Below are 14444 nucleotides of genomic sequence, written 5' to 3' on the forward strand. Positions count from 1 at the left end.
TGCTGGTTTAGCTCAATTGTTTTGCTTGCTCTTCAAAGACATCTGTAGCCACAAACTACCCATCTTCAAATATAAATCCATTCTTAAAATTATCTCTCAAAGCATGCTCATATGTAGTAGGTCTGTTTTTGCCATGTTTGTATACAGATACAGCATAGAAAATAATTGCTCCTAAGGATTCTGATTCATGATGTTTGCATTCAAATATACATATTTCCTCATGTACTTAACGAATTACTTTTCAAGGCCTGCTATCTGGATCCAGTACTCTCAGTAAGACCATACAAAGAAAGATTTTTTTATTGGGCATGTGACAAAGGCATTATAAAGAATAGTGAATTAAAATATTTTTCAGTAAACATTTGTCAAGTTCTCATTTTCTTCAAATCAATATTTTAGACCTGTATTTTATGAAAAAAGTAATGCCAAGCCACCGGCCTCAAGGTACTTCCATTATATCAGAGGGACAAGAAAGTTATGCGAATTATTACAGTATAAATGAGAGTGGAATAAATATACATAAGAACAGAAAAGAAGAAGCTATCTGAAAGGCGCAGTTTACTTCTAACTAGCAGGATCAGGGATCACCTCATGCTTTTATGGAGGGAGTAAGACCAACTTAGAATCTATTCTAACTGTGATAGAAGCAAATATACAGAAATAGGGATGGATAAGACACATTTTAGAGAGAGATTGCTTATTTTCTCAATATGAAGTCCAAAAATTTGATTTTACTCCATTGATTTCAAAAGCATATAATCATATACTAAAATTTCCACTTTTCCCCATTCCTTATTCTTCTTAAATCTATTCTTTATTACATTTCCTTACATCCCTCAATACTTTTCCCACTCTTATAAACCATAGAGGGTAGTTTCTTTTGATTCAGTGGCCAATTGTAGTCAATGAAACTTCTCAGACATGGGGAACAGGGGACCAATCAGGAGTTTATGTCATCCAAGCAAAATTTATGTCTCTCGGTGATTCCTGATTACCTTGAAACTATATGAAGGACACTTATATTTGTGTATGTATATATGGGTATTGAAAGAATTAAGGAGATTAGGACAGCAAATGGTGAAGTGTGAGGATGGAGAGAACCACACTGACTCTATCTTGTGACTCAATTCTGGAGCTAGCACAGTTTCCTTTTTAAAAATCTAGTCCAACTTTGTTCTTGTGAGAAAATTTTACTCAACTGTGGGAATTTGGAGAAAACCTTATTATATTGTTTAAATTTAGCCCTGTATAGCTGGGAAGCTGAACTACATCTATTTGCTGTTTAGAGCCTTAATGAAGGACCTAGATTATATTGACCAGAAGCCCGGTCAGACACAAAGACTGATGCAAGGAGTTTTTTTTGACAATTGTATATCTCAAGTAACCCATATGTCTTATCTGAAAACTAATCCCATACTGATCAATTAGTATGTTTCCATGTTCCTTTGATTGTTCACAGACACTGAATTCAGGGAATTGCACCTGTTTGTTCCCTCCCTAATCTTTCCTTCAATTAGAAATCAGATTACCAAATGTATTGCATACATTGTGATATATAAATTCCCTAATCATTCTTCCAATTAGAAATTAGATTACTTAATGTATTGTTTCCTTTTAATTAATTACTCTTATTTGATTAATTGTTCCAAATATGTAAAAATTTGTCTCCCCTTGTATTCAGGGTCCAACCCTAAGTTGAAAGAAGGGTCCTGGTCCCAATTTGCTAGACAATTGGCATGCATTGCTTAAAAACCTATATGATTGAAAACTTGAATCTTTGTTTCTCCAGTCATTTAATCTTTCACCCACCACAATATGCATATACATATATTTGTATACACACTCACATATAAATGCACATCTATTTTGGTATGGGCTAACCATTATAAATACTCACACGTTCCTTGAAAACTTCTGCACAGAGGGCATAAACTTGTTATAATTTTAAATATATATGAACAAAGTGATTGAGCTTATTGATCTTAAGAATGCCCTTGTAAAGATACCTTCTGTACTTACTGATCCTTCACACATAAGGCTACAGTCTCTAAAGGAACAAGATAGTGATCAAATTTTTTTACAGTGTTTAAAATTAGAGTGCAGACAAATAATGTTAAATGAATTGTGGCACACCATTTAATCTTATTCTTTAAAATGAAGCTCTAGGGCAGAGTCAAGATGGTGAAGTCAAAGAAGAAACTTGCTTGAGCTCTTCCCCCAAACAACTCTAAATATCTATAAAAAATGACTCCCAAACAAGTTTTAGAGCTACAGAACCCACAAAATGGCAGAGTGAAATATATCCAGCTGTAATGTAATGCCAAGGAAAGGCAACTTCCCAAGGTTCCTCTGGCTGGGGGCTGGTCAGGCCCGCCCTGGGGCTAAAGCCTTGGCGTGGAGCTGAGCTTGGCTCCCAGAGTACTGTGCTGGCTGATTCCTGCCAGCCTGCCGGGCTGTCCTCAGAGGGAGGTTAGCTTCTCTGTGTCATTTTGTGGGTTCTGCAGCTCCAAAGTTTGTTTAGAGTTCCCTTTTTACATGGATTGGGGAAGGTGGTAGCCTGAGCACCGGGGAGGTCCTGCTTCTATTCCACCATCTTGCACAATAATCTGTACTTGTAAGTATAATCAAAAGTATTTTTTCCTTTGTGGAAAATGTACCTGTCATAAAATAATATATGTGAAGGTCCTCACATTAACAGTTTACTTTTGAGGTAATGCTGTGTAGCAGATGAAGCATTTGTCTCAAAATCATGAAGATGATTGTAGGCCTGTTTATTAGTTGTGTGACTATAGTAAAATCATTTAAGCTATTGCTTCCCCCAGTAACTTTCTAAAACTATGTTGGTAGAAAATGTCCTCTTTAGCATTTTCCTATACAATTAAAATTACATGTCTAGAACAAAAAAAGAGCATCTTCCCACAACAAATCTTTTAATTTAGCAATCATTTGCATGATATGATAATATTGAAAGTAATTTTACCTGAAACTCTTGATTGGGTCAAAATTCTGACATTTCTTATGTATGACCTTGAAGAAGGCACTTAAACATGTTGAGATAACTATAAAAATAGGTTAATTTAACTATAAAATAGTGCTAACTATATCTTTATTAATTGCCTCTTATAGTTATTATAGGGATCAGATGCTAGATTGTTAAACCACTTAAAATTATAAAGAACCATAGAAATATAAAATATAGTTATAATTTGGGTCACTTTTATGAGTATATATTTTGACAATCATTTATAGGTATATTCCTGGCCATCTAGGAGTCAATATTTCACATATGATGATGTTGACATAGGCACGCAAGGAAAAATCTTGTCAGTAAACACATAAAGCATATTATAGATTTCCTTCCTTCCTTCCTTCCTTCCTTCCTTCCTTCCTTCCTTCCTTCCTTCCTTCCTTCCTTCCTTCCTTCCTTCCTTCCTTCCTCTTTCCATCCTTCCTTCCTTCCTTCCTTCCTTCCTTCCTTCCTTCCTTCCTTCCTTCCTTCCTTCCTTCATCATAGAAAAGATTTTGGTATTAATCCCTCTGAGAAGTATTTCCAGGACATTAACTTCTTCACAGAAATCTTTATGTCCTTATTCCTCAAGCTATAGATGACAGGGTTCAAGGTTGGGGGCACTACTATATAGAATATAGGCAACAGCATTTCTAGAACTGAGCTAGAGTCCGAAGGTGGCTTTAGGAAATCCATGAACCCAGTTGCGATAAAAACCAGTAGAACGATGAGATGGGGCAGGCAAGTGGAAAAGGCTTTTGACTGTCCCTCTGTGGTTGGGATTTTCAGTACAGTTGAGAAGATATGACCATAAGATATACCTATAGAAATACAGCAGAAAATCCCTAAGATGATTCCAATAGCCACAGTCACATCAATTGCAATGTGTGTCTCAGAGCAGGAGATCCTGAGTAAGGAAGAGACATCACAGAAGAATTGATGGATCTCATTGGAGCCACAGAATGGCAATGAAAATGTATTAGCTGAGTGCAGGGCCCCAAAAAACCCTCCAGTGATCCAGGAGGCAGCTGCCATCCTCAAACAATTTCCTTTGTTCATGATGACTTCATAATGTAGGGGCTGACAGATGGCCACATAGCGGTCATAGGACATTGCTGTGAGGAGAAAAAGCTCTGATCCTATACATAAAATTACTAAAAAGACCTGTAACACACACCCTAAGAAAGAAATGGAATGGCTACAACTCAGAGAATTTGCAATAGATTTGGGAACTGTGGTAGAAATAAGGCAAAGATCTAAAAAGGACAGATTCTTCAGGAAAAAGTACATGGGGGTATTGAGGTGCCCATCTAGAGAGATGAGGGTGAAGATGAGTAGATTCCCCATCAGAGCCACCAAGTAGATCAGTAAGAACAGCATGGCATGCAAGACCTGCAGCTCCCGGGTACTGGAAAAGCCCATGAGGAGGAATCCTCTCACCATTGTGAAGTTAGTCATATTCTGGGTCTTCTCTCAACTTTCTGTTCAGGAAAAAGAAGCACATGCCAAATGATAAGAGCAGTCATTGTTTTGTATACCAGGAGACCTTAATTCAGGTCTTCTGTGTAATCTTGAGCAATTCACAGCTCTGTCTACCTGTGTTCTCATTTGTTAAGTTAGGGCACTGATCTAGATCAAAGGATATTAACCTGAAGTCAATGAAAATGTCTTTATTTTTTATAATTGTTTTTCCTCATAGAAGGTTTCATTTTTAGTCCTATGTATTTTATATTATTTTTATACATTTTTTTCCAAAATTTTTTATATTTTTTAGTCCTATCAGCAAAAGTGACCTCTGACACAAAAGAGATTAATAATCACTGAAGTAGATAAAGGGTTTTCTATATCCCAAAGCATTTGAGAATCTATGAAGAAGGTTCTCATCTTGAAAATAACAGTAATAATATCTCTTAAATGTATGCTGTCCAGTGTTGCCAAGCACATGTATCACACAATACCTGTGAAATAGGCTTCTTCAGTTGTCTTTTTTTTTTTTTTTTTTTTTACAATTTTATCCAGAAGATACTTAGGAAATTACATGATTCAAGGGTTCCAGGAAGTTATATCCAGTGCTCACCAAAGAAGTCTCAGAACCATGTTGACTAAGCTAGGCTCATGATTCTAAGGTTGACCTGAAAGTTCCTCCAACTTCTGAAGAAAACACAAATTTGCTTTTCATAAATAAATGGTTGTCTTTTTATTCTTCAAACCTAATAGTAATACAGATTCTTTAGAACTTTCAAATTGTATTCACTATTTAGAATGTGTGCCCTACTCAAGACATTTTCACGTTGTAATTATGCCAACAGCTTGGAATTTTTATGAAATTAAGACAGAGGCAGGGATTTGACACCCACTTGACTCATTTAATTTTATGATCTTCTTTGTCCAAAAAATATGCCATCTTGAAAAGCAAATCCATTCCCAACTGGAGAGCTCGTTCCCAAGGCCCCTTCACTGTGGTATGTATGTTCCACATTTTATATAGAATGCAGCATAGTAAAGAACTGCTCTTCTGGGGCGGCCAGGTAGCACAGCGAGTGAGAGCACTGGCTCCAGTGTTGAGAGGACCTGGAGATCGATCCCAGGCTCAGACACTTAGCACCCACCCAGGGACACCTGGCCGTGTAACTTTGAGCAAGTTACTTAACCCCAATTGCTTAGGGGCAGCCAGGTGGCTTAGCGAGTAAGAGTACCAGCTCCAGTGTCGGGATGACCTGGATCAAATCCGGGCTCAGATACTCAGTACCACACCCAGAAATAATAACTGGCCGTGTAACCTTGAGCAAGTTACTTAACCCCGATTGCTTTAAAAAAAAAAAGAACTGCTCTTCTGGATTCTGATTCACCTTGCTTGAGTCAAAATGCCCTTGCCTTATGCACTCATGGATTAAACCCCAATTCATGCTTCTGGACCCATTACTCTCTGTAAGAGAGTACACAGAAGCTGATCCATTTATTTGGACATGGGACAAAGGAATTACAAACTAGGATACATCAATAATACATTTTTTTAACCAAACTTTCATCAATATCTACTCTGTGCAATCCTGTTACAGACCTGGATAGTTAAAAAGATGAAGGTTTTCTAGTCATAGGCCTCCAAAAGCTTCCATTCTTTCAGGGAGTCAACAAAATGTCTAAACACCTGCAATTCAAAGTAGGAAAGGATGGGAGGATGAGAAGAGTGTGGAGACGTGTGAGAGGGAGAGCTTAATTCTGCTTGGCAGAGTCAGAGATGATTTCATATTTTTGGACACCATAAGAAAGCTTTTAGGTGGGTGAGATTTCAATCGGCAGAGTCAGGTTGGTGGAGGAGAGGTTCCATATGTATTGTTGACAAAGACACTTTCAGGAACAGGCAGGACAAATTTAAGAATTTCTAATTTTTTTTAAATATAAAGAAATTTTGGCATCACAAATGTTGATTTCAAGAGGCATATTTTTAATATTATCTCTCATCTTTCCTCCTTTAGTCTCTGATAGAGACATGAGTTCATCCTTATCCTAGAAAATGTGGAATCCTTTATTTGCACCCTGGATCCCATTCCCTCCTGACCTTATTGCCTTCATTATAACTTCTCTTCCTCTAATAATTCATCTGCTGTGATGGTTTTTTCTCAAGTATCTTTTTTCTTGACTACTGTACAGTATTTGCCACTCTTCAAAACTTTCTCCTCTATTATCTCTCGGCGTTTTTCAGACTCTGCTTTCTCTTTATTTTCCTGTCAATCTGATTATTCATTGTTAGTGTCTCTTAGTGTATCACCATCATCATGGTCACCTCATTATGTTCTCTAACTGTGGACATATTCCAAGGTTTTGTTCTAGGTTCTCTTCTATAATCTCCCTAAATTCTATCTTAGTCCCCTTACTGGTTTATGTGGGTTTATTTATCATCCCTTTGAGGATAAGACCCATATCTACATGTCTTGCCCTTTGATACACAGTGGATAACCTGAAAATATCTAAAAATCAGCATGTATAAAACAAAAGTCATTGTTTCTACTCCCAAATAGAGTTCCTTTTTTTTTGAATTTTCTTATTTCTTTCAAGGGCATCACTATCCTTTTATTGACCCAGACTTACAACTTCATTGTATCTTTGCCATTTCACTCACATATTACATAGCCAATACATTTCCATGTCTTGTTCTTTCTATCTCTACAATACCTCTTGTATCAGCCTCACTCTCTTCACTCCCTAAATTTCCTGTCTAAATTATAGACTTGTTATCTTTCCTAGTGGTGGGGAGAACCTTTGACCTTGAGGTCACATACGATCTTCTAGGTCCTTGGGTATAGTCTTTTGACTGAGTCCAAGGATTTTTCCTGTGAAGTTTGGATTCAGTTAAAGGGCTGCACTTGAGGGCCTAGAGGGCCACATGAGGCCTTGAGGCCATAGGTTCCCCTCCCCTGATAGACTATTGCAGTAGCCTCCTAATGGATCCTTCTGCCTCAAGTCAACCCCCTCTTCAATTCATGCTTTACATAGCTGCCAAACTAGTTCTCCTAAAACACAAATCTAAGCATGTCACTTTCATACTCAATAAACTCGAGGGTTTATCTAATACATGGCATTTTACCTCCAATCTATGTGCCCTTTCTCTGTCCCCTCTGCCTAGAATGCATTTTCTCCTCATCAGACTCTCTCAGAATCCCTAGGTTTTCAAGATATTAGCTCAAATGCTACTTTCTACATGAGCTGTTTTCTGATTCACTCAATTTTTTGTACTAACCCTTGAAGTCAACTTGCATCTATTTTATACTTATTTTTATCTATTGTTATACAATATACATGTATATATATTCACACACATAAATATGCACAAACATAAATTATATATATATATATATATATTTACACACACACATGCACGCATACTTGATTTTCTTCAACTAGACTCAAGTCTTTGAAGGTAAGGATGATTTTCACTTTTGCTTTGTATCACCAGCACAATGTATGATCCAGAGTAACATCTTAATGCATGCTTATTTATTGACAGACTGTGGTCACTCTTTCAGTAATCACTTAGGTCATAAGCATTAAGGGGGCATTAGAAAGGTCATTGCAACCCAAATGTAGCACAAACTCCCTGAAATGTTCAAGTTTCCTATTTTATGCTGCCTGAAAATTTACCATTAAAGATATTGTTTTGTTGGATGCAATCTCTTTTACACTTGATTTGGATCAGATGTCAGAATACTATTTAGGAACTAGGGACCACACATGAAAGGAAGTTCTGAGTGTGTTGGATAGTAATCAGGGGAGAGAAACCAACACCCACACATACTAAGTAATGAGGGAGTATAATGAGAGAAATGAGTTTCTAAAGAGTAGAAAGCAGAAGGGACCAAATCTCTCTAAAATGGCAGTAGGAGGTCACCTAAATCAATGTATACCTTCTCTTTAATTTTCTTCACATTTGGCCTTGATTTTCATACTCAAGTCCCTATTTACTGCATTAGATCCAAGTCATCAAAACCACTTTCTGAATGTGCTCATATAGTCTGTCAAACCCATGGTCATTTCAGAGTGATAGTACCACTTTTTGTTTCTCTAATCTTGGTTGTAAAGACATTAAAGCATAGATATTTGGTACTAGAAAAATGCAAATTCATACCTTTTAATTTGAATACTTGGTCAATTGCTTGAAGGTCAGAAATCAGATTTCAATTCAGGATTCAATACATTTATGCAAATTTAGAATAATTTTTCAAAAGTGTAGGAAATTCACATACATAATGGTGACATAACAAGGTACAAACAATTCATGTTTCATTTCTTCTGATTTTTGGTCCCCATGTAAGGCTACCATAAGCTAAATTCACTGCAGTTATACTGGGATAGGAAGCATTGGTGTCAATATAGCTGTGATTATTGCTTCCCTGCTTTGGCTAAAGCATTTAAAAGGTCTGTAAAGAATCATGTTTCTTAGGACATAAGTCTTATTCAGATGTAAAATACTTTTCAGATTCTAATATCGTTTCATTTTCCTTCAGAGATGCTAGCTCTCTAAGTTTTATTTTTTTTGGTGGTATTCTCTGAGGATGATAAAACTGGAGTTCTCTGGAGTGTTCCTAAAGCCATTCAGTGTCATGGGTCCTAAGTCCCTGAATAGTTCAGGCCTCAGAACCTACAGTCAGCTTATTAGATTTTCCTTGGGAATTTGGGTGGGGGCAGAGGACTCTTTGATATCCAGATTCTATGATTCATCTTGAAAACACATATATACTAGTGTCCATTGAATGACATTTAAAATTATTTTTAAAATTTACAATAAGGTTTATGTTCTACAGAGAATTACTAAAGAATACCCCATCCCCACAAGGAAAAAAAAACAAATAAATCTAGCAAGGTAGTATATTTAGTTTCTTACAACTGTTAAGAAAGGCAGCAGAGAAGAGTGATTGTTACCTATTCCATATAAAACATTTATCTGTTATAATTCTTCATTTAATAAAAGAAAGGGAGGGCACTTTCCTTCTGTAAGTCAGCACAAATGTCTTTGTGTTCTCAATGCTCAGTACACAGCCTAGCACATAGTGTGTATTCTTAGCTGTGGAAAGAAGACATGAAGTTGTTCACTTTATACATTTGCCAAAGATAAAATATTCTAGTAGAAGTCTTAATAATTAGAGTTCCCACATCACTACCATCTCATGCATCTGTGCCAGGTTTAAGATCAATTTCCTGAATTTTTCATTGCTTTTCTTTTTATGTCCAGGCCATTTGTAGAGTATGCTGTTCAAGCAGTTAACGCTACCTCTGCTGATCTTCATCCAAATTCTATTGACCATTTTTCTCCCTTTAGGTTCTTGGATTTCCTCACATGAGTATAGCGTCTTAATTTGTGATGTTAGCTCTTCATATTACAACTATTATTTATCTTGTTTTTTTGAAAGAAGCATCCCATCCATAGCCATATTTCTGTCATTGGAGCTACTAGTAAAGATTTATCAACGGAGTGTACTTTCCTTTCTACCACATGACCCTAGATAAGTATAGATTCATTATATCATTTTTGAATTTAGAAGACAAAATGGGGATAACTTCCCTGCCCCCTCTAATTCTGATTTAACTTGCTTGAGTTAAAATACTTATCTATCATCATGTCATCAAACATTCTGAGGCATGCAGTTTTGGACCCACTATTCTTGTAAGGACTGACAGAAACAGACTTATTCAATTGGGCAAAGGGAAAAGGTATTATAAAAAAGAGTCACTCTAAAATCCTGTTTAACAAAACCAAGTATTTGCTCTGTGCAAGCATCTATCTTGAACCTGGATAGTTTAAAAACATGAATCATCTCTGATCACAGACCTTAAGGAGCTTCCAAACTGTCAGCGGGACAAAAAATATACACAAATAACTATAGTACAAACTAGAATGGAATAAATTCATTGGAAGACAACAAAGCTGTCAGAGATGTGTGTGTATGTGTGTGTGTGTGGGGAGAGAGAGAGAGAGAGAGAGAGAGAGAGAGAGAGAGCATTTCTGATAGGCAGAATCAGAGATAAATCCATGCTTTATGAAAATTATAAGGTAGGTCTCAGGGAGTAGGTAGGATTTCAATAAGCAAAGATGTTAAGGTTGGGGAGGAACATGATCCCTGATTATTGTGAGCAAATATAAAGAAACAGGTATATGCAGGACAAATTTTAGGAGAAATTATTTATATACTTAATGTTATATCTTACATTAAGGCCTTACATTACAAAAGGCCCTTATAAAAGTCTTATGAAATTTCAAATAGTTTACTACCTTCTATCAAGAGACAAATTTTCAATATAAAATTCTGTATTTTTAAATAGATTTTCACCTTTTCCTGTGTTTTATACTTCTAAACCTATTTCTCTACCTAAAACTTCAGCTCTACAATCTTCTCTTTTTGACCTGTCAACCATCTCTGCTCTGACTTATACTTTCCAATTCCAATTCATAAAACTTTTACTTTATAATTCCTGTTAATCAGTTCTACTCTGTGCTTTTTTTTACTCTTGAATCTCTTGCTGCCTTGTCCTATGCATATCACTTGTCAGTGCTGAAGCCTCCATTCACTTCCTCTAATCCTGCTTATGTGCTGCTAAAAGGGACTGGGCAAAGTCACAAAATTAAATTCACTCTAAGTCTACTACAATGTTATGTTATCTACTCTCAACTGGTCCTTCACTTCAGCAAATTAGTCTACTTCTCTTAAATTCATTACATCCCATATTAACTGTTCCCAGTTTTCTGATCTTTAAAGGATACATTACTTGACTCACTTCTTGAAGAGGTCTATTCACTGAATGGGCATTGCCTCACTCAAAGTGAGAATCTGAAAAGACCTTAGCTCAAAAGGGACAATGTCTCCCCTTGCATCCTGGGTCATCTCCAGTGGTCTTGACTGATATTTGACCACTGGACCCAGATGGTTCTGGAGGAGAAAGCAAGGCTGGTGACTTTGCACAGCCCTCCCTCACTCAAATCAAAGTCAATTACAAGTCATGTCATCATCTCCCTGATGCCATGGTCCTCTTTGAGAATGAAGGACAAACCCCAACTTGTGAGTAGTCCAAACTACCTGAATATGGACCCAGCTAGCCTTCCAGTTGGGCAACTCAGCTCACCCTCTCCTCTCCTACCCTTTACTCTCCTATCTCCTCTCCTTTCCTCTCTTGTTCTTTCTTCTCTTATTCTCTCTTCACCTCTCCTCTTCTCTCCCTTAAGCTGCCTAGTTAACTTGGGGTTTACTGGCAAGTAGTGCATAGTAGATTTGCAGTTTCATGTGCAATTATCTTTTTTAGTTGCACTATGTTATAGAAATGCTTGTTGCTTCCCATAAATTAAAAATAAAATAAAAAAGAACAAATGGAAATTATTGTTATTATGAGTATTAAAAATACTCAAATCAACTCTAGGGGACCTAAAAAAGATGTTATCCACCTCCAGAGAAAGAACTGATAAATAGAAGTATGCATAGTATAGTTTTACATATATTTATATATTCATGTCAAATGGTGGCCTTCTCTGGTATGGGTAGGGAGAGAGGGAGGGAGACAGTTCAAATCTTAAATGTAATAAAACATTGAATAAAAAAAAAGAATGGATGATCTGTGACATCCCTCCCAATACTGAGTTTCTGATTTCCTACTTTAAATTTGAAAGCAAAATTAAGGTAAAGGAGAGGATTTATTTGAAAATGATATATTTGGATAATTTTGATTACATTAAATTGAAAAACTTCTGTACAAAAGAAGCTAATGTAACCAAGATTAAGAGGGAGGTGGGAAATTGGGAAAGAATTTTTATAACCTATGTCTCTGATAAAGGACTCATTTCTAAAATATGCAGAAAATTGAGTCAAATCTATAAGAATACAAGTCATTCCCCAATTGATAAATGGTCAAAGGATATGAACAGGCAGTTTTCAGAGGAAGAAATTAAAGATATCTATAAGCATATGAAGAAATACTCTAAATCACTACTGATCAGAGAAATGCAAATCAAAACAACTCTGAGGTACCACATCTCACCAGTCAGATTGGCTAAGATGACAAAACAGGAAAATGACAAATGCTAGAGAGGATGTGGGCAAATTGGAACACTAATGCATTGCTGGAGGAGTTGTGAACTGATCCAACCTTTCTGGAGAGCAATCTGGAATTATGCCCAAAGGGCTATAAATAATTTCATACCCTTTGACCCAGCAATACCACTTCTAGGTTTATATCCCAAAGAGATCATAGAAGTGGGAGGAAGACCCACATGTACAAAAATGTTTATAGCGGCTCTTTTTGTGGTATCAAAGAATTGGAAATTAAGGGGATGCCCATCAATTGGGGAATGGCTGAACAAGTTGTGGTATATGCATGTAATGGAATATTATTGTGCTATAAGAAACAAGGAGCAGATTGACTTCATATTTACCTGGAGAGGCTTATATGAACTGATGCCAGGAGAAATTTGTACACAATTATAAACACAACGTATGTATGATGACCAACTTTGATAGACTGGACTCTTCTCAGCAATGCAGTGATTTAAGTAAATCCCAAAAGACTCATTATTGAGAGCGATGTCTACATCCAGAGAAAGAACTAGAAAGAACTGAGTTTGAATCCAGATTGAAGGAAACCACCTGATCTTTTTCTTTTTCTTGTTTGGTTTTGTCTCCTCTTTACCATTTTTCATTCCATCTGATACAATCTGTCTTTATAACCTGACTAATGTCTAATGTGAAAGTATTTGCAGATCCTATACTTGATTGTATGCCATCGTGGTGGGGAGGGGAGGGAGGGAGAGAAAATTTGAAACTCAAGGAACTGTGGAATTGAATCTTGTAAACTAAGAGTAAATGAACAAATAAATAAAGACAAAAAAATAAAATGATATATTTGAAAGTCCTTCTATTAATTTGTTTCAACTACTGACTCAAAAATTGGTTGCATGGAATAAAAAAAGTAATACAACTTGAAAACAGATGAAACATTAGGCAGGACCCCACCACTTACCAGAGAGTTTCAAAAAGTGTGAGGTTTTGTTACCCTATAAAAAGGGTGGTTTTATTAACTATAAAATGGTGGCATTTTTTTCCCTAAAAATTTTCCTTTGGTTTGTTGCAGTGATCAAATATAAGAATGTGAAGGCACTTTGAAAAAAATATATATAACAAATTGTAGACACACAAAATGCTTTTGTTATTAGTTTAATTATACACACTTTAAAAATCATGTTTATTAGCACTTTCCATGCTCTCTGCAAGTCAACATATTTAAACTTGTGATCTTGATATGTATACATAGCAAAATAACTTAAGTCAGTACATAAAGGGTAGAACTTTATATGTATAAATAGAATTCAAAATACACAACTATATGTAAAATATATTATAATCTACTAACAATAGCTGATTGAATCATATACAGATACTTATGATCTATGTGTGTGTATATGTGTGTGTGTGTGTGTGTGTGTAAGTAGGCATATCATTATAGAAAAGACTTTAGTATTAATCTCTCTGAGAAGTATTTCCAGGATATGAATGTCTTCACAGAGGACTTCCTTTACTTTTTGGGGGGCTATAAATGACAAAATTCAGGGTTGGGGGCACCATTGTCTAGAGTGTAGGAAACATAAATCCAGAACTGACTCAGAGTACAAAAGTGGCTTTAGATAAGGCTCAACTTCAGTTGTAATTAAACAAAAAATCTATACGAACAATGATGTTGGGGTAGACAAGTGGAAAAGGCTTTTTTTTTTTTGACTGATCCTCTGTGATGGGAATCATCAGCACAATTGAGAAGACGTGACCATAAGAGATATCTACGAACATGGAGCCTAGAATCCCTAAACTGATCTCAATAATTATACTCACATCATTGTATATCAGAGCAGGAGAGCCTAAATAAGGAAGAGACAAAACAGAACAACTGGTGGATCTTCTTAGAGTCA

The 14444-nt window shown here is 36.2% G+C and overlaps 1 protein-coding gene across 1 annotated transcript; it reads right to left on the reverse strand.

Moving 5' to 3' along the window:
* Positions 1 to 3508: 3508 nt before the first annotated feature.
* Positions 3509 to 4465, reverse strand: LOC138145404 (olfactory receptor 14A16-like). Its single transcript, XM_069067048.1, has one exon. The coding sequence runs from the start codon at positions 4463 to 4465 to the stop codon at positions 3509 to 3511; it is 957 nt and encodes a 318-aa protein (XP_068923149.1).
* Between the last annotated feature and the right edge of the window lie 9979 nt (positions 4466 to 14444).

The sequence above is a fragment of the Petaurus breviceps genome, unplaced genomic scaffold, assembly GCF_028583685.1.
Source record: "Petaurus breviceps papuanus isolate PSGF00001 unplaced genomic scaffold, PetGlider_PUasm1.0 90734, whole genome shotgun sequence".
Lineage (NCBI taxonomy): Eukaryota > Metazoa > Chordata > Mammalia > Diprotodontia > Petauridae > Petaurus > Petaurus breviceps.

What these genes read in the sequence shown, in the direction of transcription:
- LOC138145404 (XM_069067048.1), bottom strand. Translation starts at nt 4,465, where the DNA reads ATGACTAACTTCACAATGGTGAGAGGATTCCTCCTCATGGGCTTTTCC.